Consider the following 25,822-nt stretch of genomic DNA (forward strand, 5'->3'; position numbering starts at 1 on the left):
ACAGAGCAGAAGTATTAATTTAACAGTTGGGCTTTTTCTGAGTCCTTTTCCACATAGTCTTCGTCTGGTTTCCTTAGACGTACTATTCCCCCTGAGTTTTTACTTCTGTCGCTGATATACCTGAAGAATGATTTATCTCCCTTCTGGATGTTCTTTGCTAGAGATTCCTCCATGTTGAATTTAGCCTCCCTGACTGCTGTTTTGACGGCTTTTGACTTGGTCAGATATTCTGCCCTGGAGTCCTGTTCCCTTGATTGTTTGTAAGAGATGAATGCTTTTTTCTTTTCTTTGATGAGGTCTGAGATCTCCGCAGTGAACCACTGTGGTTTATTGTTTCTACGGTGTTTACTTACTAGCTTAACATAACGGTTTGTCGCTTCCTGTATGGTGGCTTTCAGAGTCTACCACATTTCATCCACACTATCGGTTTCTGCTTGGCTTTGTAGCATCTGGTGAACAAAGTCACTCATCTCTTGGAAGTTTGTGTCCTTGAATTTGAGGACCTTGGTCAGTGTGGCCAAGTGTGGCCAGTGTTTTCCTCCCCATCCCTGTGGTCCTGCATATAAACCACCCCTACTATGATTCCTCATAACCTCCCCTGAATTCCTCCCTCCACATGATCTGGTGGCAGCTGCTCTTTCACTCTTTGGGTTGTGGCAGTACAGATAAAGTAAATACACTGCCTTCGCCGGCCTGGAAGCTCTCCCTCTGCTAAGGCTTCCTGCCTAAGTAACATGACATGAAGTAGTAGCAGAAGGAAAACATCCAGGTTGCAGAATCCAATGTGATTACCTCACTCACTCTGTTGGCGACCCGTAGAGAGGTCTTCCATTGCTTCTGCAGCAATGGATCCCATTGGGGGGGTGGGGGGGAATGGAAATCTAGACTACAGTGTCAACTGCCAAAAAGGTGGGCCGCCATTGGCTTGCGGGTCTTGCAATGACCCTACTCCTTTGCCCACCAACCCAGCCGGCTGATTAAGCGTTCCCCTTAACTGTATCCATGATAACCTGTTTGTCTGTCTTATCTGTTTAGATTATAAACTCTTTGGAGCAGGGACTGTCTTTTTCTTTGTGACTCTGTAGAGCGCTGCATAGGTCTAGTAGCTCTATAGAAATAATTAACAGTAGTAGCAGACTAAATTTTTTCCAACTATGGAGTCCTCACTTTCCCTCACCCCTCCAGTAACTCACTAATCTGAACCTCCTCCACCCATCCAGCATGTGCCTTTTTTTTCCTTTATCCCCTCCTCCTATCCAGTATGTGCCCTCTTTCTATACCCCTCCCATCCAGCTTCTTCCCCTCTCCTCTCCACTTCCATCCATCCTGTGAGCAGGATCTAGAAATGAATCGGGATCTTTCCCTGGCTCCAGGATTTCTCTCTTGCAGGGCTGGGGGAAAGGAGAGAGAAGAGCAGAAAGGGAGAGCCAGCACTGCTTTTAATAGGACAAAGGCCGATGACGTCACAAGGGGGAGGGCGGAGCTTCACATTTGCTAGACTCCTGGAAGGGGCGGAGCTTGGACAGAGCTGAGATCCACAGGAGGCTGTGCGGGGAGGGAGGAGCCAAGGCAGGAGAATGGCTGCAGGGGTCCGTTTTCTACCTGAAGAAGGCAAAAAGCCCTGCAATGATTCTCCTCGTGTCCGCTTCAACTCCTGTCCCCGCCCCAGGATCAGTCTGACCAATGAGTACCGGGAGCTGAAAATCCTCCCCAGAAACTGACCAATCAGCTCTGAAAGGGGAAGAGCCAAGAAGAAGATAACCCTGTTTGAAGCACCGCCCCTATAGAGATGTCATCATCCTGTGCCTAACAGGAAACGAGTCTTTTCTTCTTCCTCCAATTGAGCCGAAACTTCCGGTTCCCGCTCACTGCAAGAGGCAAAGCCTGATCCTGGGAAATGGCTGCAGGAGCTTCTGCCCAGGTGGGTCTTGTTGAAAGGAGAGAGACCAACCCAGAAACCCTTCAGTGCCCAGAACCCTCCTCTGGGATTGAAATCCTCTCTATCCACCCCAAAGCATCTCCCTCTGCCTCACTCAGCCCCAGCACTGGCAGCTCTTCTCAAACACAACTACCCTGGGACTGTGGGTTATGTGAATGTAAATTTCCCTCCACCCTAATGAGCATCAATCCTGGGAGGCCTCTTTCTGGAAGTGCTGGAAGAGGCTGAGTGTGTTTCTGGTTTCTATTTCAGATGCAGGTGAAGTTTGAGGACATCGCTATCTCTTTCTCCCAGGAGGAGTGGGAGTATTTAGATGAAGAGCAGAAGCAGCTCTACAGGGAGGTGATGGAGGAGAACTATCAGACCCTGCTCTCACTGGGTAATGGATACATTTACATGTCTATTAGCAGTAGTGGACCATCATTATAAAGATAATTTTGATTATGTTTGTCTCGTGTGATGAACACAAACGACACCATGAGAGTCTTGCTGTCCCGCAGTGCTAGAGAATGACATGGGGACAAATTTGTCCCTGTCCTCTTAGAATCTTTCTCCATCCCTGCGAGTTCTTTCTCTGTTCCATCCTTGAAAGCTCTGTCCTCATCTGCCCAAGCCTCCAACACTTTAAAATCATAAGTTGGGAGTGCCAGCTAAACCCAGACAGACTCCCCCATCTTAAAAAAAAACATGTCCGGGTTTTCCTGGACGTTTGGTAATGCTAGGTTTATGTTACTTTTTTAAAGTATAAAATGTAAGATAATTAATGTAATTTTCTTACCCCAGCAACAGGTTCTCCGACCACCCCTAAGATTATATCCCACATCAAACAAGGGGAAGAGCCGTACATCAGGGGTGAGCCTGAATTGGAGGAAAGAGAAACTGGGAAGAGCAGCTGCTCAGGTGAGTGCAGTAATAAGAGGGACTGGGGTAAGCCCCTTCTGTAGGGGAACTGCTGGGGATGCTACCCCTTTATAGATGAGGATAAATCACTTGGACTGTAAGTGAAGGCTTAACTAGAGAATGACATGGGGACAATTTTGTCCCTGTCCCCGCAGGAACTCAATCTCCCCATCGCATCCCTGCGAGTTTTCTCACTGTCCCTGCCCCATTCCTGTAAGCCCTGCCTTAACCTCACATGCCACGAACACTTATGAATTTAAAGTGTTTGAGGCTTATACAGATGAGGACGGAGTTTGCAGGAATGGGGCATGGACAGGAAAAGAACTCACGGGGACAGGTCAGGAAAATGAGTTTCCGTGGAGATGGGGAAAGATTTGTCCCCGTCTCTAGGCTTAACCTCTGGGCCACACAGTCTTAGCTCTGAAGAGGTAGAGGAAAGGAAAGATCCAGGTTGCTTTCTGTTTATCTGTAACTTCCCTCCAGCCCCAGCTCCCCATGGGTCCAAATTCTCTCCCCCAGTCCAGATCCAACACCGTCCTTCACTTGAGCTCCAGCTTTAGTGCCAACCAGCACCCACCCTCGACATGATAGCAGCAGCAGCAACACCCCACCCCTTGGGTCAGCATCTCCTCCCCATCTTCCCTTGTGCCTACATTATCTGAAGGAGCCAGCTGCACCACAATGAAAAATCTTCAGAGGTCTGTTCCGAGGCCTTTCTTCTGCTGACGAACCCCTCCTTGATATACACTTCTCCCTCCATATTCACTGTGATAGGGGATTAACAGATCCGTGAATACAGAAAAACCGCAAATAACTTTTTCATATGTTATTTGCTGTTTTCAATTAAAAACCATTGTGAATATGGTGAAACTGCGAATAACATGGTGGGAGACCTGGGCTGTTCCTGAAGGAGCGGCAAAACACGGTGAACTAACTGCTGGGAATCAGCAATTTTCTCTGTAAACGCTTGGAATCAGCAATTTCTCTATGCAAGCTGATATAATTGGGGAGGGGTGTGGGGGGAGCCAGCAAGCTAAAAACCGTGAATAATCGAAACCACAAATGCTGAAACCGTGAATACGGAGGGAGAAGTGTAACTTACACCCCATGGTGGTGGGGTGGCCGCTGCCTCTATCACTGTACCAGTGGGAGCAGGGTGCTAGCTGGCTCTAGAGCTGGAGCTGAAGTGGAGGGCGCCGGCTTCTTCAGGTGAAACTCTGCCATGAGGAAAAATCTTCAGAAGCCTGTTCACAAAGCTGCCTTATGCTGGCGAGCCCCTTCTTGATGTAACTTTATTTCACGAAACTGGAAGTTATATCAAGGAGAGGCTCGTTGTCAGAAGGAAGGCCTGGAGCAGTGGTCTCAAACTCAAACCCTTTGCAGCGCCACATTTTGGATTTGTAGGTACTTGGAGGGCCTCGGGAAAACAACAGTTAATGTCTTATTAAAGAAATGACAACTTTGCATGAGGTAAAACTCTTTATAGTTTATAAATCTTTCCTTTTAAGTTTAAGTTTTAATAATAATATTGTAATTTATAGCTAAAGAGACAAATGATCAAGAAACTGCTTTATTTTGCTTTTGTGATTAAGATAAACATCCAGAGGGCCTCAAAATAGAACCTGGCGTGCCGCATGTGGCCTCCTGAGATTCCTACTATAACAACATCTACTATGTTACTATGCCAGCTGATTTCCCTACGCAGTATAGTACCAGCGCTCGCCAAAGACCTGAATGTTTCCCCCTTCTCTCTAGTGTCCTTCGGCTTCCCCCCTGGCCTGGTCTCACCTTTAAAGCTAATTACAGCAGCCTGCAGAGGATCGCCGATAGATAAAATGATTTTATTTAAATATAGTGATTGAAATGTGTTAGTTTTGAGAATTTATATCTGCTGTGTATATGAAAAATGAATGGAAAAAATTGTGTTACAATTAATAAAGGGGATGGGATCTGGGGTAGAGCTTGGATGGGCCTAGGGAGGTCTGTGGTTGGGGTACTCAGTTGATATTTGTTAGATTTAGGGGGTACTTGGCTTGAAGTAGTTGAGAAACACTGCGGTTGGCAATCAGCTGGCGCCAGTGCCACTCCTTCTCTCTGGCCCTCTTCCCTGCTGGCATCCCCTGCTGGCGTCTAAGGGCACTTCTAGAGGGCCTCTGCACATTCGCAGATATTGATGTGATTATGTCATGCACATGCGTGATGTCATCAAGGCGATCTCCGCGCACTTCTGGGTGCCTCAAGCCGTGGCCACTACCTTTAGTGTGCCCCGGCTCAAGGAAGTTTGAGAGAGCCTGGAGTAGGGGATTCTCTTTCACTAATGCTACCATTCCGCCTCCATACAGCAGGGGCCGCTATCCCAGAACTGAGCAGACTACATGTCCCAGAATGCACTGAACTCTACAGCTCAGTGCGATGCCACCTTAATAAGGCATCCCTACTGAGTCAGGGGGTGAGACTCGAGCAGAGAGGTGTTTATATGCCACAAAGAATCATTCAGAGGTCCCTGTGAAAGAGGATGTTCTGAGGAAGAGGCTTCCACAAGAAACTTCCCTAGTTAGGGGTTGATAGGAGTCCTGGGAAATTGTGGAATTGGAGAGAGAGACTGTTTAGAAGAGGATGCTCCTGGGAGCTTGGCTAAGGAAAGCCCAAACCTTTGTTGAATAATATGTGTCTTCTGAATCCTCTTCTTTTCCCTTGTGGATTATTGATCAGTTTTAATCAAGCTTTCGCCTTGGACATCAACTCTCCACAAGTTCTTTGTTTTTGGTTGTGTTCCCTTTTAATCATTGCTCTCTTCTATAAGTAGGTCTAGACTAGGGGTCTCAAAGTCCCTCCTTGAGGACCGCAATCCAGTCGGGTTTTCAGGATTTCCCCCATGAGATTTATGTGCATGCACTGTTTTCAATGCATATTCATTGGGGAAATCCTGAAAACCTGACTGGATTGCGGCCCTCAAGGAGGAATTTTGAGATCCCTGGTCTAGACCATTGTTCTTCAACCGCCGGTCCGCGGACCGGTGTCAGTCCGCAGAAAATTTCTACCAGTTCCTGGTCTAGACCATTGTTCTTCAACCACCGGTTCGCAGAAAATTTCTGCCGGTCCGTGCTGAGCCAGAGAGATCGAGTCGGCAGTTAATTTTCCTGCCGACTGTGGTTCCTCCTGACTGCGGTTCCTGCCGACTGCTTTTCCTCCTAGCCTCGGGCGATCAAGACAGGCTGCCAATGTCGGGGCCTTCCCTCTGTGAGTCTCGCCTGTTCAGAAACAACAAGTTGAAATAAAATAGGCGGGACTCAGAGAGTGAAGGTCCCAAAGTCGGCAGCCTGTCTTGATTGCCACCCCTGCCAAGTTGCTGGAGAGGGCCATGGGGAAGTTGCAAGTGGAAGGGAGAGAGCTGCTGGTACAAGGGAGATGGTCAGCATGTGCAGGAGCAAGATCCTGGGGAGCCTTCGACAGTGGCTGTCTCCCCTCCCAGCAGCTCTCCTACTTGCCAGGGCAGTGATTCACCGACAACTTCCTCTTTCCTCAGAGACAGCAACGGACCCAAGGCTGCCTAAGTAAATCACTGCTGCAGGCAAGTACTGAGAACTGTTGGAAAGGGAGGAAGCCACTATAGGAGGCTGGGAAGCTGCTGGATAAAGGGAGAGCTGCTACTGGACCTGGAGGGAGGGAGGTAGAAGGAGAGATGCTGCTGAGAGGGGAGGAGGGGATGGGAAGAGAGTTAATGTTGGATAGGGTGAGGAGGGAAGGGAGAAGGAAAAAAGGAAGGAAACAGCTGGCAGGGAGATTACAGGAGGGGAAGGGGGTCAGGATGGAATGGAGAGATCAGATGAGGGAAAGGGGAGAGAGAGGAATGAGAAAGTAGAGAGAGATTGATGCTGGAAAGGGGGTCAGCAGAGAAATGAGAAAGGGATAAAGATGCTAGATCTGGTGTAGGAGAGAGAAAAATGAAGAAAGCAGTGAAAATGGAATGAATGATGTAAAAAGGAGAGAGGAAGCACAAGCTGGATGGACAGGGGTGAGGTGCATAGAAAGAAGTCAGATACATATGTAAGGGGGAGAGGGCAGACAGTGGATGGAACGGGCAGATGCTGGATTGAAGAGACACGGCAGACGCTGGAAGGAAAAGAGTGAAAAGAAGATGAAAGCAGAAACCAGAGACAACAAAAGGTAGAAAAAAATAATTTTATTTCTATTTTGTCATTAGAATATATCAGATTTGAATTATATATCCTTCTAGAGACATAATTGGGGACTGCAAAGCCCAGGCACTGCTTCTTTAGCTTCCAGCTGGCGTACGGCTCTCTCTGACCAGGGGGCACTCCCCTAACACTATTCCTGTCTTGTGTGACTTCAGTATACTGTTAGCATGATATTTCTGTGTAGCATTCTATAATAACTTGGTTTGTTCAGTTTTCTTGATAGTAGAGGGGATATATGTGAAGGGGAGGGGAGACAGGGGTTTTGTTGGTCCGTGCTCTGTATATTTGTATTTATAAAATCACAATTGTTCAGAATATTGTTTCTTTTTATACTTTAATAAAATACGTTCAATATAAAATCATAACTGCGGCTTGTGCAGATGGGATCAGTTGGTTTTTGGGGACCGAGCTCACGGAGATGGGGCGGAAATGGGGTTTTTAAATTTCAGTCTTAATAGTTTGCCGGTTCACAAAATAATTCTTTTATTTCTGCCGGTCCACGGGTGTAAAAGGATTGAAGAACACTGGTCTAGACTGATGACATGAAGAAATTAGCACTTGATTTGGAAATGGACCTAATTCAGAACAATTATAAAGTGTGTGTGACTGGAGATAAAGTTGGTCAGATCTTGCATAGCTGATACTCCTAAAAACCTGCTTCTAAAACAGATCAGATATAAAAATAAAAAAAGTAAGATTCTCTTAATTAGCTAACCCATTGTTAAAATATTATAAAGAACTTAGAATTTATACCTAACACGGTAAACAGGTTTGAAGATATAGATACCTAGTTCAGTCAACTACAAAAGTTACTTCCAGTTGCGACACACTCTCAGTTGCTGTTACTCCCAATTAACTGAGTTTTTGAATCTAGATTTAGAAAAGTGTTTCAGGAGAGAAAATATCTAGATCTTTATGGTACAAATCCACATCAAACTGCAAAAACTTAGAGTTCTTTCCAAACATGCAGTTTTTCAAAATAGTTTCCAAAATGTATCATCCTGAGTAATCCATAAATTGGCCATCCACGGCTTTTTAAAGTCCAGCAGTAAGCTCCCACGTTCAAGCTCAGCTGATGAAGCAGGGAAGGCAGCTGGTAGATTACACACTTAGCACCCTTGAGAGAATTGACTCCCTTAACTCTCCACACTGCCATTTCCAAGAAACAGCTCACAAACTGGCTCTGTCTCGAGATAAATGCTTGAGAAAATGCTCTGCAAATAGGAAACTGACCAGTTCTCAAGCCACACATGAAAGTCCTGGTGCAACATAACCTCTATATATAGTACTAGTTTTTTAGCAGCACCCCTTACCTGATCCCCCTGCCTAGTAGTACCCCTTCTCCTTTCCCTGCTCCCTGCCGGGACAGACTCGAAAGAGGAGCTCCGCCCCCTTCCAGCAGTCTTGCTGAAGATTTTGATGCAGGCACATGGTGGTCTGTTGGCGGGCCAGGCTGCTGCATTCTAGGCCGAGGAACCTTTTCTGCGGGGACAGCGGGCGCCTCGTTTCTGGCCAGCGAGCTCATCGTGCACATCTTCTTCTCCCAGACTGGCTGCGGGCCTCAGCCACCTGCTGGCGCTAGTGTGAGCGCCTCTTCTACCCAGCGCGAGCGCTTCTTCCACCCGGCGTTCTGGCGCCAGCTGGGGCTCAATGTGCGCATGTCATCCGCACCTCGATTTCCTCATGCGAAAGGGCGAGCCTGCGGGTCGAGTTCGCCGCTGAAAACTACCTAAGCGTGAGGCTGCGGCCACAGTGACAGGAGGCGATGCGGAGCCCGTGGCAGATGCTGGTAGCCCCCCCTCACGCTGGCTGGATGACCTGCGCGCTTCCCCGGTGCAGGTGTGTGTGTGCTGAGCAGTCAGCGAAGTGTAAAGGATCCGGAGCCGGCAAGCCCGCACATCTCCTTGGGGTCTGTGATAGAGGTCTGCACGGGAACGGGGATCGCGGGGATCCCGCGGGTTCCCCCCCCTGGCCCACGGGACTCCCACGGGGACGCCCCCTGGCCCACGGGACTCCCACGGGGATGCCCCCCTGACCCACGGGACTCCCACGGGGACGCCCCCTTGCCCACGGGACTCCCACGGGGATGAAAACAACCTACCTAAATTCTGGCGATGCAAGCATGCAGCTTACAAGTCTGGCGTCGCGTCGGGAAATAGCCATGTTGAGCAGTGAGCTCAGCACGTACACAGATGAAAGCCTTGCTTGCTGATTGGTCCGGCGGCCCCGCCCCACCGTGCCGCCGGACCAATCAGCAAGCAAGGCTTTCATCTGTGTACGTGCTGAGCTCACTGCTCAGCATGGCTATTTCCCGACGCGGGCATTAGGCTGTTTTTTGTCATTTCGGGTGGGGGATGGCAGCGGCAGCAGCAGCCTGAAAAAGAAATCATCCTGGCCGGGTTCGGTGTCATGCTCCGGAGCTTCTACAGCCTTCCTATCTCCCTCTCCCTTCTACCTGCGGCTCTCTTCGGCAACTCAGCAGCAACGATCGACACAAGCTTCTGGCGTCGGGGCCTACCCTCTGCGAGTCCCGCTTGTTTCAACTTCCTTTTTCCACAAAGGTGGGACTCGTAGAGGGAAGGCCTCGATGTCGGCAGCTTGTCTTGATCACCGCTGCTGACGAGTTGCTTAAGAGAGCCGCGGAGCAGGGGGGTGTTGCCAGGTGCAGGTAGAAGGGAGAGGGCCAGATGCAGGACTCGTGGGTGAGGGAGGAGAAGAGAGAGGGGAGAGAAACAAAAGGAAATATTTCATACTGGGCTGGGCCGGAGTGGAGAGAGGGTGGAAAGATTCTGGCTACAGGGTGCAGTAACAAAGGAAAAGGGGGGAAAGCTGAAAATGGAGATAGTGACACAAAGAAGAGAAAGGGTAAGCAGGACCTTCTGAATAAGGATAGAGATACAGAGGGGACATGAAGAGGAGGTGAAATAGAGACATAGAAGTAATGCTGAAAAAGTGTGTGTGGGGGGGGGGAGATAAAGACATTGAAAGGGCAAATGGTGAATATGGGGTAAAGACAAGGACAGAGACAAATGAAGATTCTGAAAAAGTGGTGAGATAGGGATATAGGTGAGATGGACACAAAGAAGGGTGATGCTGGAAAATAGGTGGAATGGTAATTCTGACAGACACAGAAGGGAAATGCTGGATCAAGGAGAGATGGGGCTCAGGCTGGATGGAATGAGGAGAAATGCCTTGTTGGCCCGGAACTTCCTCTCCTACGTCAGAATTGACGTCAGGGAGCGGAATGCTGGTCAGCGCGACGCTTCTGCAGGGAAAGCTTGGGACAGCGGTGGCTTGGGGACTATTCCCCGATGGCGGTGGCAGCAAACCGAGTGGCTTGGGGGAGGGCACGGAGAAAGAAAGAAAGGGGGCAGACAGAGAGACAGAAAGAAGGGGGAACAGGGAGACAGAAAGAAAAAGTTGGGGGAGAGAATGAGGTCTGGAGGAGAGGAAACATACAGGAGGCTGAAAGAAAGGAAGAAAGATTGGATGCACAGTCAGAAGAAGAAAGTGCAACCAGAGACTCATGAAATCACCAAACAGCAAAGATAGGAAAAATGATTTTATTTTCAATTTAGTGATCAAAATGTGTCTGTTTTGAGAATTTATATCTGCTGTCTATATTTTGCACTATGGCTCCCTTTTACTAAACCGCAATATTGTTTTTTAGCGCAGGGAGCCTATGAGCATTGAGAGCAGCGCGAGGCATTCAGCGTAACTCCCTGTGCTAAAACCTACTATTGTGGTTTAGTAAAAAGGGAGGGGGTGTATTTGTCTATTTTTGTATTTTGTTACCGAGGTGACATTGCATAGAGTCATCTGCCTTGGGAAATGTATATGGCAGATATCTTTGTTTTGTGTTCAAAAGAAAAGGAAATGCATTTCTGGTTTTATTTCTACAGTGTTGAAGTACTTGTTGGCCCTTGCTGTGACTGGTGGGGATCCCCAAGCACCGCCAGCAGAGGACCTCCTCTAGAGATGGTCAGAACTCCCCTCCACCAAGCGCAGCAGTCGCTGGCAGCATCCATGAGCCACTGAGGTGCCAGCATCTGTGACTCAGGGACGCTACTGCTGCCTGCCAAGCTTGGCAAAAGGGACCCCAGGCCAACTGCAAAGGAAGTCCTCAGCTGACAGTTTGTGGGTTCTCATCAGCTGAGTATTTATATTTTATATTTACATTAGAGGTTCTGGTAGAAACCCATTTACAAAGTATGTATTCTTCCCAATTAATATTTCCAAATTAATAGTCTCTTTGCTTATTTGTAAATGGGTCTCTACCAGAGCCTTTAATTCAGTAGCATAATTAAATAAAATAACTATTTCTGAAGTATATAGGGAAGGATGGGGACGGAGGGGATTCCTCGCGGGGACGGGTGGGGACGGAGGGGATTCCTCGCGGGGACGGGTGGGGACGGAGGGATTCCTCACGGGGACGGGTGGGGATGGGTGGGATTTTGGCGGGGACGGGTGGGGACGGGTGGGATTTCTGTCCCCGCGCAACTCTCTAGTCTGTGAGAGAGAGAGATGCGTTGTAAGCGCGCATGCGCACTCCTGCAGACCACGGACCTACAGATCAGGGATCAGGGAACACGCCGGTAAGAGTGCGCATGCGCGCTTAGCATTTTATTATAGTAGATTATCATAGAAACCACTGCTGTTTTCTAACTCATGAGAAGTACCTTCTGTTTTTATCCAGCAGATCATCAAATTCAACATGAATGGAAGAGAGAAAAGAATCAAGGAGAAGATCCAGTTGAAATGGAACAAATCCAAACACTGTCAAAAAATGTCTGTGAAAATATTTCCCAGGGAACTGAGAAGATTAACACAAAGAATTATAAGCAGGAATCAAAGAACCAGAGAGACCCTACAGAGGTCTCAAGGGATGGAGTCAGGAAGTATGAGAGAAATGACAGGGATCTGAATAACATCCCTGAGGACCAGAGACACCTAGCGGAGAGACCCTTCCAAATTAAAAACAGTGATAAAGTGACTTCCAAATTCCACCATGGTAAGAGGAAAGGAAAAACCCACAAAAAAGAACTTCAGCTACACAAAAGAGATCATGAAAATGTGAAACCATTTACCTCTACCGAGTGTAATAAAAGCTTCACTCAACTTTCACATCTAAAAATGATCCACACAGGAGAAAAACAATATACATGTACTGAGTGTAAGAAAAGCTTCCCTCGGCTTTCAGATCTAAAAATTCATGAGAGGATCCACACAGGACACAAACCATATACATGTACTGAGTGTAAGAAAAGCTTCACTCAGCTTTCAGATCTAAAAATTCACGAGATGATCCACACAGGACACAAACCATATGCATGTACTGAGTGTAAGAAAAGCTTTGCTAAGCCTTCACATCTAAAAATTCACGAGAGGATCCACACAGGGCACAAACCATTTACATGTACTGAGTGTAATAAAAGCTTCACTTATCTTTCACATCTAAAAAGACACAAAATGATCCACACAGAGCACAAACCATACACATGTACAGAGTGTAAGAAAAGCTTTGCTCGGCTTTCAAATCTAAAAATTCACAAGAGGATCCACACAGAGCACAAACCATATACATGTACTGAGTGTAATAAAAGCTTCACTCAGCTTTCACAGCTAAAAATTCACGAGAGGATCCACAAAGGACACAAACCATATACATGTACTGAGTGTAAGAAAAGCTTTGCTCGGCTTTCAAATCTAAAAATTCACGAGAGGATCCACACAGGGCACAAACCATATACATGTACTGAGTGTAAGAAAAGCTTCACTCGGCTTTCAAATCTAAAAATTCACGAGAGGATCCACACAGGGCACAAACCATATGCATGTACTGAGTGTAAGAAAAGCTTCACTCAGCGTTCAGATCTAAAAATTCACGAGAGGATCCACACAGGACACAAACCATATACATGTACTGAGTGTAATAAAAGCTTTGCTCAGCTTTCACATCTGAAAAAACACAAAATGATCCACACTGGGCACAAACCATACACATGTACTGAGTGTAATAAAAGCTTCGCTCAGCTTTCACATCTAAAAAGCCACAAAATGATCCACACAGGGCACAAACCATTTACATGTACTGAGTGTAAGAAAAGCTTCACTTGGCTTTCACAGCTAAAAATTCACGAGAGGATCCACACAGGACACAAACCATATGCATGTACTGAGTGTAAGAAAAGCTTTGCTCGGCTTTCAAATCTAAAAATTCACGAGAGGATCCACACAGGGCACAAACCATATGCATGTACTGAGTGTAAGAAAAGCTTCACTCAGCTTTCAGATCTAAAAATTCACGAGATGATCCACACAGGACACAAACCATATGCATGTACTGAGTGTAATAAAAGCTTTGCTAAGCCTTCACATCTAAAAATTCACGAGATGATCCACACAGGGCACAAACCATATGCATGTACTGAGTGTAATAAAAGCTTTGCTCGGCTTTCAAATCTAAAAATTCACGAGATGATCCACACAAGGCACAAACCATATGCATGTACTGAGTGTAAGAAAAGCTTTGCTCGGCTTTCAAATCTAAAAATTCACGAGAGAATCCACACAGGGCACAAACCATACACATGTACTGAGTGTAATAAAAGCTTTGCTCGGCTTTCAAATCTAAAAATTCACGAGAGAATCCACACAGGGCACAAACCATACACATGTACTGAGTGTAATAAAAGCTTTGCTCAGCTTTCACATCTGAAAAAACACAAAATGATCCACATAGGGCACAAACCATTTACATGTACTTAGTGTAAAAAAAGTTTCACTCAGCTTTCATGCCTAAAATATCACCAGAGCATCCACATAGGGCACAACCCATTTACATGTACTGAGTGTAATAAAAACTTCAATTGTCTTTCACATCTAAAAAGCCACCAAATAATCCACACAGGGCACAAACCAAATACATGTACTGAATGTAATAAGAGCTTCACTTAGTTTTCAAATCTAAAAAGACACAAAATGATCCACACAAGGCACAAATCATTAACATGTATTGAGTGTAATAAAATCTTCACTGAGCTTTCAGCTCTAAAAAGACAAAAAATGATCCACATAGGGTAGAAACCATTCACATGTACTGAGTGTAATAAAAGCTTCACTTGGTTTTCAGATCTAAAAATTCATGAGAGGATCCACACAGGCAACAAAGTCTTTACATGTACTGAGTGTAATAAAAGATTCACTCAACTTTCAACAACGCTGCCACCTTCCTCTACATTTGTAGTGTCTGGCAAATGTATATGTACATGCTGCTACCCTAATCCTTAATTTGCTAGTGGTTAGCAACAAGCTGCCACTTTTCTAAATAACTTTGGAGCCCTGGGTGTGTTCACCTATAGAGAAAACAAGATTTGAACTAGTGAATAGGCCTTGCCCGATGAAATGTACAGTATTACCATCTTGATAAAGTGTGTGCTCTATGATTTGGGGTTTATCCAGGAAACAAATGTACAGGGTTGACCTTAACTTTGTTGGTGTTTCTTCTAAATCAGGGCGACAAAGAATGTGTTAAATTAGTTTGATACGGTAGACACCCGTAAAATGTACTAACACAGGGGACACAGCGTCTGTGAAATTATGTCAGAGAGCGTGTATTTAGTTGGAAGATTTTTGCCATTTGAATTTCAGTTTTATCTGTTGGGCTCATCATGTGGTGGTTTGGACTGGCCACCCATTGCGCTGCATGCATGCTTTTCAGTATTTATTTGCCCGTTCCGATAGCTCTTAAGAGGTTTTGCTTTCCTGATAGAGGTTGGAGCATTGGATGAGGACATCCCAAATGATTTTCTCTGATGTAGCCTGGGGGGAAATCCATGCACCAGGAGATACGAATTTTAGTGCTGCCTGTGTAAAGGGGATGAAAGGTGAAATTTGATATGCACTGTGTTTAAACAGTAAACAGCATGCAGAAGGCAGTTGGAAGCTCAGTCTTTGAGTTTCCAGCACCTTCTGGAAGAGTTACAATGCATGAGCCCCAGCTAGAAGCTCTCTGAATGGTGCATTCAATGGAATCCCAGAGTGACATCATCAGAGGTTTCTTAAGCTACTTCCTTGGGCAGGAGAATCGTCTTTTGGGCTATCTCCACCAATAGATCAGATTCCTACCAGCACGGAGGAACTTAACATTTAGAGATGTACAAATATTTTGCCAGTCGAAAGAGAGTTTGTAAATGTGAAAATGCTTATGGCAAGCTCTACTGCTTTAGAAGACTTAAACCTTATCTCTCTCATCAAGCAATATCCAACGTAATAACAGCCTTGGTACTCTCAATCTTAGACTACTGCAACGTGATCCTGCTGAGCATTCCAAAGTACAGGATCAAGCTGATTCAAATGGTACAAAACGCAGCAGCAAGATTTCTGCTGGGAAAATGGAGGCGGACGAGTGCCACCCCGCCTGATTGAAAGCAGGGTGAAATTCAAGATCTTTATCTCAGAATGGCAATAGCTAGCAGCAAGACACAATACCATACACCAGCACACGCCCTACGCTTGAGCCAAGAATCTCTGTTGGAAATACCCTCCTTCAGAGACATGAGATAAAAAGCATCAGGACAAAAATGTTCTTCAATGTGGTGGAACTTCCGAAGGAATTAAAACTAGGAAAGGACATTGGAAAGTTCAAGAAAGACATAAAAACGCTCCTCTTCACAGACTGCTTTAACTAATAAAGCAACATAGAACACGACATGGAGCATGAGGAAAGTATGGCACAGTGGTTAAAACTACAGCATCAGCACCTTGAAATTGTAGGTTCAAACCCACGCTACACCTTGTGACCCTGGGCTGTTAGGGTTTTGCACATGATTGAGCGATTGATCTGTCGGGTTTGCATGCAAATTTGGTAGCCCATCAATCGCTGTTCCACAATTGACCAGAGAATCGGCCACCAGCCATCCAGTCGGTATTACTGCATCTCCCACTTAATCCCCCCCCATTGCCCCATATACATTATATAGATTGTGAGCCAGCTGGGACAGATAGGGAAAAATGCTTGAGTACCTGAATAAATTAATGTAAACCATTCTGAGCTTCCCTGGAGAACGGTATAGAAAATTAAAGAAATATAAATAGAATATAAATGTGTGCAAATAAGTAGGATTTAGTATGAACATAGTACACGATACCAGTATTTTATGTGTAAATACGTAGGATGATTGACTGGGGTATGAATGTGTCTGTATTGAAAACGTTAACTCTGTATTGTAACACCATTACAGAAGCTCGTGTAAACCGCTCTTGAATTGACTCCCTAGTCATTAGTAGGGGTATAGAAGCTTTGAATAAACAATAACTAGGTTGTGATTTTTGTTAGCAACTGCATGTTTAAGAAATGCCTCTTTCCCGTTGGAGAGAAGAACAATAAAGTTGAAGTTCAGTTCCTACATAACTACTGGAGGGGTCTGAAGTTTTCGACATGCATAAAAATACCATTTTTATTTATTTTATTTTAATGTATCTTTAATCTATCTTCATTGTAAACCACTTTGAACCTCACGGTATAGCGGTATATAAGAATTCAAATCAAAATAAAAGTGTGAGTGAAGTGCTTGCTGCGGCCTGCCAGAGAGAATCTGGTCCCGGCTCACGGCCCAAATCGATAAAGGAATAAATGACTTCCTGCACTCTCAAATAGCTTTGGTATTGTAGACCAGACATTCTCCACATGTGGTATATGGCACCATCATCTCTTGCCCTCCTGCCACTGCTGGTACTGCTGCTGCTTCATCCTCCCGTCTTTCTGCAGATGCCGCTGTGGCCATCAATTTGACCAAGGTCAGAGGGTAGACTTCCGGGTCAGCAATGTGCAGAAGCCACAACCCTTCTAAGAATCAAGTGCGGCTGAAGGTGTGAAGAAGGCCCACCTAGATGGCCCTGAAGGGAACGAGCACGTTGGGATAAGTAAGGGAGAGAGAGGGACAAAGGAAGGAAAGAGCGAGGGGGGAGCACAAACTTGGGACAAAGGCTGGAAGGAGGGAGGGTGGCACAAACTCAGACACAGGAGAGAGGGGGCATAAACTTGAGACACAGAAGGGAGAGAGGAAGTGGGCACGAACATGGGACTTAAGAGGGCAGGAAAGAGATGCTGATTTGGGGGAAGGAATAGAAAGGGTTCAGAGGCCAGGAGTCCCTTTTGCCAAGCCTGGCAGGCAGCAGAAGCATCCCTGAGCCACAGATGAGATGAGAAGGGGGATGAGGAGGAGACATGTTGGATGTGGTGGGAGAGGAGGTGAGAGAGATGCACCCTGGATCCCTCCCTCTCTCTATTTCTTTCTCCACTCCCTTTGCAGCAAGGGAGGGAATGAATGAAAGAGAGATGATGAACAGTGAGATAGAGGGAGACATGTTGCACATGGGGGTGGAGAAGAGAAGAAGAAATGCTGTGCAGGAGTGGGGAGGGGAAAATTATCCAGGTAGAGAGGGGGAGGATGCTGTACAATGGGAGGGAGGGAAGAGAGAAACGTTAGGGGGAACCAATGGAAAACAGCCGCTTGAAGTTGATGAATAATTTGCAGAAGACAAGAAAGGGGGAAAAAAAGAAACTGGAATTAACTTGATGGAAAACTAAGGGCTCCTTTTACGAAGCTGCGTTAACGGCTTCAGTGCGTGTGACTTTTCATCATGTGCTAAATCCCGTGCTAGCCTAAAAACTACCGCCTGCTCAAGAGGAGGTGGTAGCGGCTGGCGGTTTAGCGTGCAGTATTACGCGCATTAAACCACTACCGCGCCTTCGTAAAAGGAGCCCTAAATCTCCAGAGAACAAAGGTAAAAAAACAGAATTTATTGACTGAAATATGTTAGCTTTGGGAAATGTATATAGCAGATGTCTTTGTATTGTGTTCAAAAGAAAACAACGTGGAACCAAATCCTGGACTTCCATGAGTAAAAAATAGTTAAATTTATTAAAGTCTTGATCAAATAAAAAATATCACAATATGAGGGAAGCAGCGGAGATAAGGCCTCGCATGTCAGGGTAAAATTGTGCCTGTCGTGAGGGCCTCGGCAGGAGGGGGATTGCTTTAGAGAGATTGCTGGATCAGAGAGAAGAGACAAAAAGACCTTGAGGAGGGGCGGGAGAGGGGGTTATGTTATATGCATGGGCAGAGATTTTTTTGAGCCATTTCCCTAATGGGGGGAGGGAGGGAGGGTATAGAGCAGTGTATCGCAAACTGTGTGCCTCCTGAGATTTCTGGTGTGCCGCGACACACTGGCGAGGAGGAGAGTCATCCATGCCAGCTGATTTCCTACAGGATGTGCCTCTCGCCATGTAGGAAATCAGCCGGTGTGGATGACTCTCCTGGCTGGCGTCTCTCCTCCCTGCACCTCCCGGATCCCTGTAACGGCGAAGTTGTGGCAAGACGGGCCTCCGTGCATGCATGGATGTTGACACGATGATGTCACGCATCGACTTCTATGTGCCTTCTAGCTGGGGCACTGCATTTAGTGTGCCGCCAGCCGGAAAAGTTTGTGGGACACTGGTATAGAGGGGGGGAGAGATTGTTCAGAAATTTGCAGTGACTGTTACCTATCAGCATTCTACTGTGTTTTGTTGGTGAAAGGTCACTTGGACACACAAAGTCAGTGGCGTGAAGAAAGTACAAGAGGTTTATTACAGCATGCTGGACTCCAGTGCAGTGAACAGCCTGCCTACTAGTGTTAGAATCAGGAAATGCACGGACTTTTATGCCCTTTTTACTAAACATATGCAAACTAATACATGCAAAAACTACAACTTCTCATTTGTTACTTCTATAACTTTTCTACAATTATTATTGGTCCTAAGCCAGCACTTATGATAGGTTCAGGGCTACAACTTATAGTCCTATAGGAAACTAGCTCATTTCTCTGCTTATCTAAATTTTTCAGTTCTAAATGTTACATGTACAGGAGGGTAGGGTACATCATGGCTCAAACTCTTATCTATTTAGCTTACAATGTGTTAAGGTAGGGACATAAATTTTAGGCAGATGAGGTCAGTAGATTGTACACTGTTTTCAGCTATGTAGGCCAGAGCAATATTTTAAACAACAGTTAACCATTTCATGACCCTACATTGGAAGCTGTGTTTCTATTTCATGACATGTTGCTATACAGTGGTACCTTGGATTACGAGCATAATCCGTTCCAGAAGCATGCTCGTAATCCAAAATGCTCGTTTATCAAAGCGAGTTTCCCCATAGGAAATAATGGAAACTCGCTTTGATAGGTTCCCCCCCCCCGAGGCCAGCAGCGCTGCTCCCCCCCATGAGAACCGGCATTGCTCCCCCCGCGCGAACCAGCACCCTCTCCCCTGCGATCCGCAATCCCCCGCCGCCATCGGGCACCCCCCCCCCCCCCCGTCCGACCTGAGGTCCCCCTAACCCACCCGAACCCTCTTCTTACTTTTCTGTAGCCTCCGCAGCGGCACTGGCATCAGCATGTCCTGTGCGTGCCGGTGCCTGAAGATCTGCTTCCTGTGCTGGGCCTGAGAGTTCACATTCGACGTGAACTCTCAGGCCCAGCACAGGAAGCAGATCTTCAGGCACCGGCACCACGCACAGGACATGCTGGTGCCAGTGCCGCTGCGGAGGCTACAGAAAAGTAAGAAGAGGGTTCGGGTGGGTTGGGGGACCTCAGGTCGCGGCGGGGGGGGGGGCCCGATGGCGGCAGGGGGGGTGCTGGTTCGCAGGGAGGGTGCTCGCAAATCGAAGCGCGCTCGGTTTCCGAGGTGACGATTTTGCGAATGTTTTGCTCGTCTTGCAAAACACTCGCAAACCGGTGCACTCGTAAACCGAGGTACCACTGTATTTTGTTATGGTTTCTCTGCTTTTAAAAAAGATGGCTCTTGCCATGAAGGTTGACTTTTAAGGCGGGAGAGTGTTGGCTGAACCCTTCATTGGTTGAGCCAAGGGCTGGGTCTGGGCTTTCAGGGGGTTCCCTGAGCAAGAGGAGAGGGAGAGACACTTCACTGGCCCAGAGCAGGATTAGGCTTTGCTCAGCTCCAGGAGCCCAAGTTGGGAGCTGCCGCAGTGCTTGCTGGGGGAAATCTCCCCCCTCAGGGTTAGAAAGGAATTGGGGGGAGGAGATGGTGACGTCACAAGGGAGAGGGCGGAGGTTCACACCCAAAAATGAGAGATGTTCTTTGCTTCTAGCTCTGCCCCTTTTAGTGCTTATTGGTCAGAATGGGTCCACCCCCCCCCCCTAGCAAGACTAAGAGAGAAAGGAGGAGGAATTTCAGTTTCATCCCCTGCTGATTGGTCAGAATGTCCTGGGGGAAGAGAAGAGGAGGAGTTTGTCCTTGCTCAGGAGCCAGCGCTGCCAGGGAAGGGGAGGGCCGAAAGAGATTTGGAGATGTCACAAGGGAGAGGGCGGAGCTTCACACCCAAGGCTGAAAAGACGCTCTTTGCTTCTGGCTCTGCCCCTTTTAGTGCTGATTGGTCAGAATGGTCCATGGGGCGGGAAGAGGAGTAGAAGGATCCGCCCCCTAGCACGGAGAAGGCAGGAAGGAGGAGTTTCAGTTTTGTCCCAACTCAGGAGCCAGCGCTGCCAGAGAAGGAGCCGAAAGAGATTTGGAGACGTCACTAGGGAGAGGGCGGAGCTTCACGCTGAATGGTGCCTGGGGCGGGAAGGGTCCGCCCCCTAGCACGAGAAGACAGAAAGGAGGAGGAATTGTAAACTTCATCTGATGCTGATTGCTCAGAATTTCGCTGGGGGCGGGAAGAGGAGGAGGCGGAGACTCTGCAGCTGAAGTGTGTTGTCTAGGAAATGCAGTCAGTGGCGCTCCGCCCCCTTTGTGACGTCATCGGTATGTGGCCGGAAGTAAGTTGAGTCGTCCATTTTGTGCTGGAGCCTCAGGTGGCCAGTTTCTTTCAGCTTCTGCTCTTCTCTCTCCTCCCAGCCCAGGGAAATGGCTGCAGGAGCTTCTGCTCAGGTAGGAGCTCCCCCTCCCCCCCTTTTCCTGGCAGGGGGAGGGGCAAGATGGGGGAGGGGACTTGGAATGACACCAGCACATTCCAAGGAGGCAATGGAGGATTAAGGGACCACCAGGTCTACAATAATGGCTGAAGGGGAAAAGGGAGAAGAAAGAAAGAGAGAAGGGAAGAAGAAAAGAGAGGATGGCTGAATTTGTCAATGCTTTTGTCCTCCCTTCAAAGGGGCCACTCCTCACCTGCATTCTCCCTTCACTCTCAAGGCAGTAGGTTATTACATTTTACTTCCTAAGTTCCACTATAGGTCACTTCGCCTCCCCTTGCAGTTGCACACTAAGTAACATACAGGCACCAGGTCTACAATGATGGTGATGCAGAAGGCGCTGAGGGTGTTCCTGGTTTGTCTTTCAGATGCAGGTGAAGTTTGAGGACGTGGCTGTCTCTTTCTCCCAGGAGGAGTGGGAATATTTAGATGAAGGGCAGAAGGAGCTTTACAGGGAGGTGATGAAGGAGAATTATGAGACTCTGATCTCCCTAGGTAAGGACTAAAATATTCAACTAATACGAGACATTTTTCTGCTCTTCCTTTGCTCCAGAAACTTCCAAGTGTGATCTGGATCTCTCCATACTAATCTCTATCTTAAGCTGACAGTGTGAGGGACCATGAGACCATCTTGTGTGTCCTACAATTTTTTCCCCTTTGAAATCAGAGACAGATCATTCTCTGTTTCTTGAAGAAGAGCTAAAATACAGGGTCAGAGTAGCCCAAATGGTCAGAACCTGGCTGCAGAAGATTACATTGTACAGTTGTGGTGGGCAGTCTTGAAATGAGAGATGATTTTCTTTCATTAGCAGTTTATCAAAGCAACTGCATTGCACGGCTGCGCTTGCCGTTAGACCACAACGGTAATGTTTTGAAATAAGAATTTGATGAGGGGCAACGCTGGTTATTACCCCTTGAGGAAGATCTGCTTTGGACAGATTGAAACGCCTGTTTCTCCTGTCAGAAAGGCGTTGGGAGTTGTACATTCTCAACCAGCGCTGGTTCATGGGTTACACCATTTGAGTTAATTGTTGCTTTCCCTCTTCACATATGATTTGAGGGTTTATATTTACCACTTTCATGATTAGTGTTTTTTTTGGGGGGTTTTTCATTATTACACAAGATATTTCAATGATATAGCTCATGAAGCACACACCTGCAAATGTAATTCTTTACACAAAATAGGTGAGGCAGGTAGGATGGGACAGGCGTAGGTGATTAAAATTTGGAGTCAGGATGTGGACCTGAAATAATATGGCAATTATAGAGGTCCTATGATCTGATCACCTACAATTATGATACGCCTATCTCTTACCGCAAGTAAATCTACTTTATCCCAGGACAAGCAGACAGCATATTCTCTAGATGTGGGTGACATCATCTACGGAGCCCCGATCGGACACTCTCGCAAGCAAACTTGCTTGAAAATCTTCAGACTTGTGAGTGTACCGCGCATGCGCGTGTGCCTTCCCGCCCGAATCAGGGCGCGTGTCTCCTCAACTTGGCCTCAGTTCTTCATTTTCCGCGGAGCCAGAAGCCCTGTTCCTCTGCTCTGCAAGATCGGAGTGCTTCTTGCACCGTGGCTTACTTTGTTTTTTTGTTTTGGGGTGAGTTGTGTGCGACACGTTTCTGAAATAAAAACAATAACTTAAACAACTAACTTTACTACTATCGTTGTTGACCCGGGGCTCCGGGTCCAACTCGGCTGACTACCCTCGCGTGGCTGCGGTTTTGGCCCTATTTCCCGGCCTATTACTGGCTTTAAGAAGTGCACTCAGTGCAGTCGGGTTATTTCTATTACTGATCCCCACCGTTGGTGCATTGAGTGCCTGGGAGCTGATCACCGGACTGAAACTTGCTCGCGCTGTGCCACTTTCAGCTTCATAGGTGATGGTCAAAGATCCTCGAACTGTTTGGAGCGATGGATCCTTCGGCCGGGGCAGTCTTGGCCTCGACTCCGGCCTTGGCCCCGGCGGGGACCTCGGCCTCGATGGCCTCGTGAAGTCACCCTCTTTCAAGGCTTCGGTAGCTGCCCCAACGAAACCTGTGGCCTCGGGTAAGTATCATCTTCCTCCCTCAAGTTCACTAGCGAAGCCTTCCCTGGGGTCTCAGGGAAGTGCGGTGGGCCATGCCCTGTCGAGACCTCCCTCTAAGCGTGCCTCCACACAACTGTAATACTCTTCATCGAGGTCGCCTTTGTTGGAGCGCACTGCTGCACCTGTACGACCTGATCGATTGGTCTCGGTGCCGATGTTCGATGACATGCTGAAGGCCTTCGTGAAAACGCAGATTTCCTTGGTCTTGAGCCAGCTTGCCCCTGCCTCGACCCTGCTCTCAGCAGGCCAACCTGAGCGTTTGCTCAATGCCCTTCGGGGTCGGTCTCGAAGGTCCCACAGGCTCTCCTCTAGTGGGTCTTCCCCTGCTGCTTCGAGGCTTGGGTCTTTAGCCTGTGCGCCTTGTTCGAAGCATCTGATGGAAGATGCTTCATCCTTGAGGCACCTGCATTCGAAGCAGTCGAGGGACTAGCCTCGCTGAGGTCGGTCTCCTGCCCTGCAGACCTCAAGGCACGTCGAGGCATCGGGGCGGTCGAGACGTTCCTCTCCTTTCCGTAGGCGGCCCTCCATATCTGTCTCTCCGGGTCGAGGTCGAGGACCCCTCCCTCGAGATCATCGGGGAAGTTGATCTCTTTTCCGCTTTCTCGTACCCCGGGCTCTTCCCTGGGCAGGATGCAGCATTGGCGCTCTTCTACCTCTCCAGGGCTTCGAAGCAAGACGTCCTCGTTGTCCTTTTCTTGAGACTCAGACATGCTGTAATGCTATTATTCTTAGGGTAATGCTATATCCAACTTTCCCTTCCCCTCACCAGCTCTCTGACTGGGAAAATTAATAGCATACACAGAGGACTGAAAGCATAATATAGGTTTATTCATACAATTTTATAATAATGAAATCATGTAGTAAGGAATCAATAATTTGTTACCATATATTGTATCATCACTCCGTTGTCGGGGGACCAGCGAACATCAGAGGCAGCGCATTCATCTCATCTCAGCATCACACGCTCGTCAGCAGTGGAGAAGTCCCAATTCTACTGAGTTCTGCCTGTCTTTTTATTGCTCAAATTATGGTCAGAATCCGGTTTGTGTACGTGCTCAAACATGAGCATGTCACAAACCAGTTATGCACATCCTGCTTTTCCCCCCTTCTCTCGATTAAGTCATCCATATCCTGTTTTGACTAAATCTGGCTCGCCAGCTGCGAGTTATCTTTCTGAACTTTAGTTCCCCTTTTTAAAAAAACAAATTGTTATTCGGTATTATGATCCCCTTTAAGTAGCAGATGGTTTCTTAAACAGTCATTGTTACTAATACAACTCTCAGTCTCCATTTATATCCCATTTGTATCACACATGCCTGCTCTTTATTCTAGGAAAGCCTCCCCGTCCTTTTCGGTGGCTCGACGTTCTGGGTCTTCCTCACCTCGCGAGGTTATTCTTTCATCTCGGACCTCCTCCTTTGCAAGGTTTGTCTCGGACATGGGTAAGACTCTTCAGCTGGACCTCCAGTCTGAATCCCGCTACACCCAGGAATACCTGGATGACTTGGAGCTCCCTCATCCTCCTAGGGAGTTTTTGCGTCTTCCTCTGAATCAAGTTCTGAAACAGACATTCTTCCGGAATCTTGAGACCCCTTATGCCATTCCACCATCCCTTCCAAGATGGAATCTCGATACTGCACGTTTCCATGTAAGGGCTTTGAAAAGGCTCAGCTTTCCCATCAGTCCCTGGTTGTGGAGTCCTCCCTGAAAAAGTCTAATTCCTCCAGGGTCTATGCAGCAATCCCCCAGGGCAGGGAGGGGAGGACGATGGACAAATTTGGTCGCCCGCTCTATCAGAACTCAATGATAGCGAACTGTGTCCTCAATTATAATTTTACTTTTACCTCTTATCTCAAGCTCTGCCTGAAGGTTCTGCAGTCTTTCCTTCCTGACGTGCCCACTTACTGTCAGCCGGCGTTCCGTCAACTTCTGGAGACGCTGTCCCAGGTCCGTCTCTATATGCTCCAGGCTGCATACGATGACTTTGAACTGTCATCCCGGGTCACGGCCTTTGCAGTGACGATGCGTCGCTTGGCCTGGCTGCGCATCGTGGACATGGACCCAAATTTTCAGGATCGCCTGGCAAATCTCCCTTGTGTGGGGAACGAGCTCTTTGACGACTCGATTGAGGCGGCTATGAAACGCCTTTTGGAGCATGAGTGATCCTTTGCCTCCCTGGTGCGACCTAAGGCAAAGGCTCCCCCTGCTAAACAGTATAAGCTTCCTCCGTGACACTATCCGCAGAAGTGCACCCCGGCTCTCTCCCGTCCACCTCCTTGGCAGCCTCAGCAGCAGCAGTGTCCCTCTAAACCTCAAATGCCTCCGGCGGTGAAGCCGACGCCGTCTTTTTGACAATTCCAGTCGGAGCACGCCAGTGTCCTTCGTCCATCGGCCTTCCCCCTGCCCATCAGGGATCGGCTCCATCATTTTTATAATCAGTGGGGGTTGCTGACAACTGACTCCTGGGTTCTTACCATAATTCGGGAGGGGTACTCTCTTCACTTTTGGCATGTGCCTCTGGTTCAGCCCCTATGGGAGTTTCCTTCTGACGGGTCGCAACTTCCCCTCCTGCTTCGGGAGGCCCAGGCTCTCCTCTGCCTCCGGGCTATCGAGGAGGTCTCGGTGTGCCAGTGGAAGTCGGGGTTTTACTCCCATTTTTTTCTGGTTCCCAAGAAAACCGGAGACTTGTATCCCATTCTTGATCTGAGGGTTCT

The 25,822-nt window shown here is 47.5% G+C and overlaps 2 protein-coding genes across 17 annotated transcripts in view; both read left to right on the top strand.

The window, feature by feature from the left end:
- LOC117355233 (zinc finger protein 271-like) overlaps positions 1-25,822 on the top strand; it is a 906,970-nt gene that overhangs the window by 826,399 nt on the left and 54,749 nt on the right. For 11 of the 16 annotated variants that reach the window (XM_033933505.1, XM_033933504.1, XM_033933501.1 and 8 more), the window contains one exon: positions 21,381-21,507. The exons of 2 other annotated variants lie outside the window; for them this stretch is intronic. In XM_033933505.1, coding sequence (XP_033789396.1) covers positions 21,381-21,507 — 127 coding nt within the window. Of the gene's footprint in view, positions 1-20,694; positions 20,972-21,046; positions 21,236-21,380; positions 21,508-25,822 lie in introns of those variants that run through there. 3 more of the 16 variants (XM_033933506.1, XM_033933503.1, XM_033933514.1) reach the window with 3 other exon arrangements.
- On the top strand, positions 1,557-16,444 carry LOC117355273 (zinc finger protein 82 homolog). The gene is made up of 5 exons (XM_033933583.1): positions 1,557-1,921; positions 2,192-2,318; positions 2,723-2,839; positions 11,735-12,049; positions 15,338-16,444. The coding sequence occupies exons 1-5, from the start codon at positions 1,898-1,900 to the stop codon at positions 15,463-15,465; spliced, it is 711 nt and encodes a 236-aa protein (XP_033789474.1). The 5' UTR covers positions 1,557-1,897; the 3' UTR covers positions 15,466-16,444.

Source organism: Geotrypetes seraphini, chromosome 2, assembly GCF_902459505.1.
Source record: "Geotrypetes seraphini chromosome 2, aGeoSer1.1, whole genome shotgun sequence".
Taxonomy (NCBI): domain Eukaryota; kingdom Metazoa; phylum Chordata; class Amphibia; order Gymnophiona; family Dermophiidae; genus Geotrypetes; species Geotrypetes seraphini.